General features: G+C 38.1%; 1 protein-coding gene across 1 annotated transcript in view; it reads right to left on the reverse strand.

The window, feature by feature from the left end:
• The window catches only part of LOC149469251 (mast cell carboxypeptidase A-like), a 40,841-nt gene extending 38,919 nt beyond the window's left edge, over positions 1-1,922 (reverse strand). The window contains exons 1-2 of the mRNA XM_089669531.1: positions 1,801-1,922; positions 1,604-1,679 (exon numbers count right to left, since the gene is read on the reverse strand). Coding sequence (XP_089525657.1) covers positions 1,604-1,679; positions 1,801-1,904 — 180 coding nt within the window. The 5' untranslated portion in view covers positions 1,905-1,922. The remainder of the gene's footprint in view (positions 1-1,603; positions 1,680-1,800) is intronic.
• Positions 1,923-6,000: the final 4,078 nt, after the last annotated feature.

Consider the following 6,000-nt stretch of genomic DNA (forward strand, 5'->3'; position numbering starts at 1 on the left):
CCCTCTCTGAGCTCTGCTATTGGAGCTGCAAAACTTTAATAAGTCAACTTCAGGTACTTACAGTATGTTGGTTGAATGTAAATAAGTACATTTAATGATGTATTAAAGGCAAAAATCTTTATTTAATTCTGGATAGAGTGGGGAAGGGGTAGACCATCTGTCAAATAGTAGTTGATGCCTGTATCTTCAATGGAGACATTTACCCCTCTATTGATAATGTTGACTTTTGTACCAAAAATAAAGTGAGTCCTCCCAAGAACACGAGGTAAGAAGAAATCTTAAAATGGTCTGAGAGCAGAAAAAAAATAAGCGGCAGGGGTTTTAACCCTTTTCTTACTGTATAAAAAACAAGTTAATGAAAAAAGCTTCATCATTTTGTGTCATTTATATCTGCCTGGAGTTTAACTTTAAAGTGTTACTAAACCCACAAAAGGAAAATCAGTCTGCTTATGCAGTGAAACATGCTTGTTATACTCACTGTGGAACTTAAGGGGTTAATCCTCTGCATTGTGTAAAAAGGATGTTTGATCCTGTCTTCTCTGATACTCCCCTTCTTCCATGGTTCCCATGTCATCTCATGATAGAACAGAGCCTTGGGGGCAAGCTGCACATGCTCAGTTTAGTGTGTATTGCTAGAGAGCTTTTTCTTGGGAGGGTGCATGTGATTAGCACAGGACCAATCAGCATTGTCCAGACAGAGGGTCAGGGGTTATGCAGACTCATAGGGCAGTGAGAAGAGAATGAAAACTCCTCCTACAAGCTTTAACCAGTGCTCAGCAAGACAGAGATAGAGACCTTAAGACTGCTATATACTGCTGATGAGAAAATCTATTTAGCAGTTTGTATTTACTAAAATCATTGCATTTCCATGCTCTGTACACTGTGGGAGACCAGATATATTGAATGCAGGGTCCTGGGTTTAGTAACACTTTAAATCATATAAATATTTTTATATTGGCATTTTCCTTTCAGCCTTATTAAATAGTCTCTGAAGATGTGTTTAATAGCCTTGATTTTTACTTTTTACTTGTTCAGTTTAAAATTTAATTTAGTTTGTCTGCACATTTTAAATGTACAGTTCCCAGCAGGCATATTTAATGAACATTTGCCTTTTTGTAGCTGAATCCTACTATTGCAGTAAAGACATACTGAGACTGATTTTCTAAAATAGTTGAGAACCTTTACATAATAAGTTGTATGAGTATTCACTTAAATGATCAAATTGTGTGAAAAGCAAACTTTTTTTTTTACATCTTTCATCTGCAAATGACTTGATAATTGGAGTGAATATTCACACAAGTTATTAATGAGAAATGAAGGAGTGTATTCAATAATGGATGCATGCAAAACATGTTGATTGAACAACTATATTTTGGTAAGGAAATCAAATATTTCATGCTAACAATTATCATAAGAGAAAAGAATAACCACATTTATCATGACTCATACAGTTTAGTGAATTGAACCATGTTTCATGCAAAAAACCATACTACATATCTAGTGGAAATTGTAATATATTGCCAGTAACCAGTATGATAAAGGTTGAAATTTTCAGCTCAACATGAGTATATAATTGTATCAGGAAAGTGAAATTGTGTCTTACCTTCATTGTTTCATCCAAATGTTTAATGAAATTCACTTCCTTTTCATCATCTGGCTTGACATGGAATACTTTTTCTCTGTGAAAGTGAAAAAAATATGCTGCAGCCAGAATTTTGATAATGAATCTAAATATATAAATCTATAGTAGATGGATAGATTGATATATGGATAGGTAGAAAGACAGATATTGTTACTTACTTGTCAAACCGACGACTTTTGGAAATGCTGACACTTGCCACAACACAAGGCAAAAGCAGCCACAGCTTCATATTGTTCAGACACAAAAATCTCATTATGGTCATTTTCAAATATGAATTTGAATGAATTTATTCTGGTGATGATCACATGCACCCAAAAGATAAGAGATAAATATAAATGTATCTCTTATCTTTAGGGTGCATGTGATTATCACCAGAATAAATTCAGTTATTCTCTTATCATGTTTCTAACAACGTTTGTACAGGAAGTCAGCCTAATCTAGGATTCAATCATTTTCAGGCTTAGATTTGATAGAGCTATACAGTTTATTGTAAAAGTATCTGACTTTGTGTTTGACATCTACTTTGAGAAAAGCTCCCTTTCCAAGTACCCCATAATGAGAGTAAGTCTATTCCAAGTACCCACTTTTTTCATCTTTGGATTTTGCAGGTCATTGGATAATATAATGCTGTTAAAGCTAAACTCTAGGTATGGTTTTTATTGCATGGTTACTTACAAGGGTTCAGCCTGCAGATCCAACAGGGGGTCACTTGCTTGATTCTTCCAACATTCATAGAATGGCATGTATTTTTGCAACCACTTGCCACCACCACTTACCACCCACAGTCCATTTACTGTGAGTGGGCATCAAAGCCAGGTTGAGCAACATACTAGATGTTGCCCAGAACATGCTCAGCGGCACGATCCTGTAATCACTATGTCCTGTGGATGCAATAGATTACAGCACTCAGAATGACCAACCATAGCGGTGATCACATGATATTTATGTAAGCGACCTGTCATGAATGGGTTTCTGTTCATGACAGCTTGGTTACTGTTGTGATGCTGTAATTGGCCCAAGTGGTACCTGGCTACCTGTACCGTGTGGTTAGCTGTAGCCAATCATAGCCTGTCAACAGTAACTAAGCTAAACCTATGGCTTATAACAGTGAACTTCACTGTTTTAAGCAATAACAGTTTAAAAAAAAACCCTGATCACCCCCCCCCCCACAGAGTAATACAGTGTCACAATGGTTACACTAAACTACTTTGATGAAAGTATGTAAAAACAAAATTGAAAAAAAGAAAAAATGTTTAAAAAAAGAAAATAAATATTTAAAATATGCAATTAAAAAAACATGTTTTTTTTGCAACTGTCACCGGTCAATTTTCCTGATGACCACCACACCAGCCAAATGATGACACTGCACTGGTTACAGTATGTAAAACAAATTGTGAAAATAAACTAACTTTATTTAATTTCTTCATTTTCCCAAAAATTGTGTCCAAAATAAATTTACAACTTCAAAAACCGTGTTATGCCTCTTACTAAATACCTTGAACTGTCTGTTTTCCAAAAAGGGGTCATTTGAGGATATACATACTGTTCTGGCATTTTAAGACCTCAAGGAATTAGGTCATCAGAACATCAGAATTGATCAATTTTCAGATATACTGTATATACCATAGTCTGTAGACTTTGTAACTTTCACACAGACTAAATAATATATACTGATTTGGGTTATTGTTACCAAAGACATGTAACAGAATACATCTTGGCCTAAATTTGTGAAGAAAGATTATTCATTTTTAAAATTTTATAACAATTTTTTTCAAAATGTATGACACTCTTTTGTTTATATAGCAAAAAAACAGTGGTAATTAAATTCCACCAAAAGAAAGCTCTATTTGTGTAACAAAATTATAAAAATGTAATTTGCGTATAGTGTTGCATGACTGAGCTATTGCCAGTTAAAGTAGCACAGTGCTGAATAGCAAAAAATGGGGTAAAACCTACTGGCAGGCCGTAGATAATTTTTTTCTGAGGCGGTTCTGCTCACGCTTGCCAACTGCTTCCACTTTAGCTGAAAAGGCAGAAGATGGGGGCAAAAGTTCTACAGACTAATGAACTTGGCAGACAGTAGCACCTATCAAATGTGACCCATTCACCATGCAACACTAATGCCTCCTCACAGATGCACAAGCCTAAGCAGGATAAAGATTGAGAACTAACACTTTGTCTGAGTCTACAGTAAAGATGAACCTTATTAAAACAGTTGTAAACTACACAGCAATGGACAACTGTTGTTGAAATTTAAAAAAAACACTTTAATCAGACAAATAGAACACAACATAAGTGGAGTCCAAGTGAAAGGCTAGACATACATCAAGACAAAATCAAGTTGGATGGAGAAATTCTCACCACTGTGTTAAGGTACTCTAAAACTGCCCATAGGTGAATCGAAATTTGGCTAATTTAGCAGGGATTGGCTGCATTTTGATCCAGGTATGGGCTTACCGGTTGTAAACAAGTAGATCTATTGATTGACTTGTATACAACCAGCCTGCCTTGTTTTTCCCAGGTCAGTGTCACTGGCTATAGCTGGAAACTGATTATTGATCATTGTATTCTGCTGACAGGGAAGGCTCCTCATGGTAGAATACAAAAGCACAGCGGGAGGTATTCCCCCATCCTCCCTGAATGTATGGATGGGGAAATCAATTCATTTCTTTTTTTGTTCAACCTACTGGTTGAACGGAAAAAAAAAAAGAATCATATATGGTCTGCCTAAAGCTACATCCAGGGTCAATCACTGGCAAGAATCAGATTATTGGTGGTGGTTGTGAAGCTGCCTGTACACACTGTATGTGGCCAGCAACAGCTCTTAACCTCCCTAGTGGTTTGATTATGCCCATATTTCTGTGCTCAAAGCGGTACATTTTTTTGCATGGAAATATGTATTTTTTTTTATTGTAGGCCTGTCATTTTTAGGAATAACTCACTGAAATCTGTCCAAACAAGGGTCTAGTAAACATCCCGGGTATGTTAAAATTTGAAACACGAAATCATAATTTAATAAATATTCATAAAAAATAATAATATAATAATAATAAATTTAATTCAATAATATAATCAAACCAAAAACACTGAAATTTGAAATATAGCGCCAAGTTCACCCATCACTGAGCAAAGTCGCAAAATTGTTTTCAGTGTCTGATGACGAATTTCCCCACGAATCATTATCACTCAATTCTGCAAGTGGTTCTGATTTACTATCGCTGTTCTCTAGCTGGTCTAAAACCGATTTTTACCTAAAGGGACGCTTTTTGGACGCCATGGACGTTTCTCAGTTTCCAGGCAGGACAGTAAAAATGCAGGCAGGCCACAGGACAAAGCACTAGGGACAAAATGTATGTGAAATGGTTGGACACAGTAATGTTTTACTATGTGATGTTAGTGAGTTTAGTGAATGTCACTTTTTGTCATTTTCAAATTTCCTGCCAGTTCCGTCCCCGTACGTCCCGACGTCGTAGGGAACGGAACCCAGAAGACAGATGCCGGCATCCACCGGAGGACATTACAGTGGACACTGCAGGAGGGACATCGCGGGAGCGCAGGACAAGGTAAGTGATCGAGGGATCGCGGAGCAGCGCTGCATGGTAAGCACGAGTGTAGCTCGGGGATACCGCTTGTGGTAATGAAACTTTACCCCAAGCTACACTCAGGAATACCGCCAGGGAGGCTACAGGAGAAGTAGAGCCAAAGCTCTGTTTGTCTGCACTTCTCCTGTGGATCACAGGAGTGCAGTTCATTCTGCGTTCCTGTGACCACTTTTCATCTGACGGCGGGCTAAAGCCGATGTTGGCTGGCGTCACTCAACTGGTTAAGGCTGGGGAACAATCCCAACTTTAAAGTTAGGATCCATCCAGATGCCTCAAACAGGAGTCTGCAAGCTGAAGAGAGGCTGGGGCCAGCCGCTCACGCCCTCTCCACAGCCTGGTGCTCAAGTGAAGGCTGAGAATTGAGTGAGCAGCGGTGTTTGATCATTCAGTTCTCAATCTTAGAAGCGGCGGTGGACAGATGCAGCATCCACCTAAGTGAGTGTAATTTTTTTTTTTTTAAAGTCATACTCTTTTAACAGCAGCTGTCAGATCTCTACTCTGTACAAATCAATCACCTGTACTGCTGTTCACATGTAAGTGCTTAAGTAAGTGAACAGAGCCTCTGACTGACCTGGGACACAGACCATGTGCATTCAGAGAGAGTTTCTGTGGAGGTCTGGCTGCACACATACTTGCCCCAGCTAATCAGCCAATTAGTACACAGCCGTACACAGCCGCATTTATCTGCCTCTGATTACAGCAAACTATTTGCCTCCCTGTGCCTGTGTGATAGTGTGATTTGTAGAAGATGCGGGG

Source organism: Staurois parvus, unplaced genomic scaffold (genome assembly GCF_062004578.1).
Source record: "Staurois parvus isolate SC_StPar_1 unplaced genomic scaffold, SC_StPar_1.0 ptg000078l, whole genome shotgun sequence".
Taxonomy (NCBI): Eukaryota; Metazoa; Chordata; class Amphibia; order Anura; family Ranidae; genus Staurois; species Staurois parvus.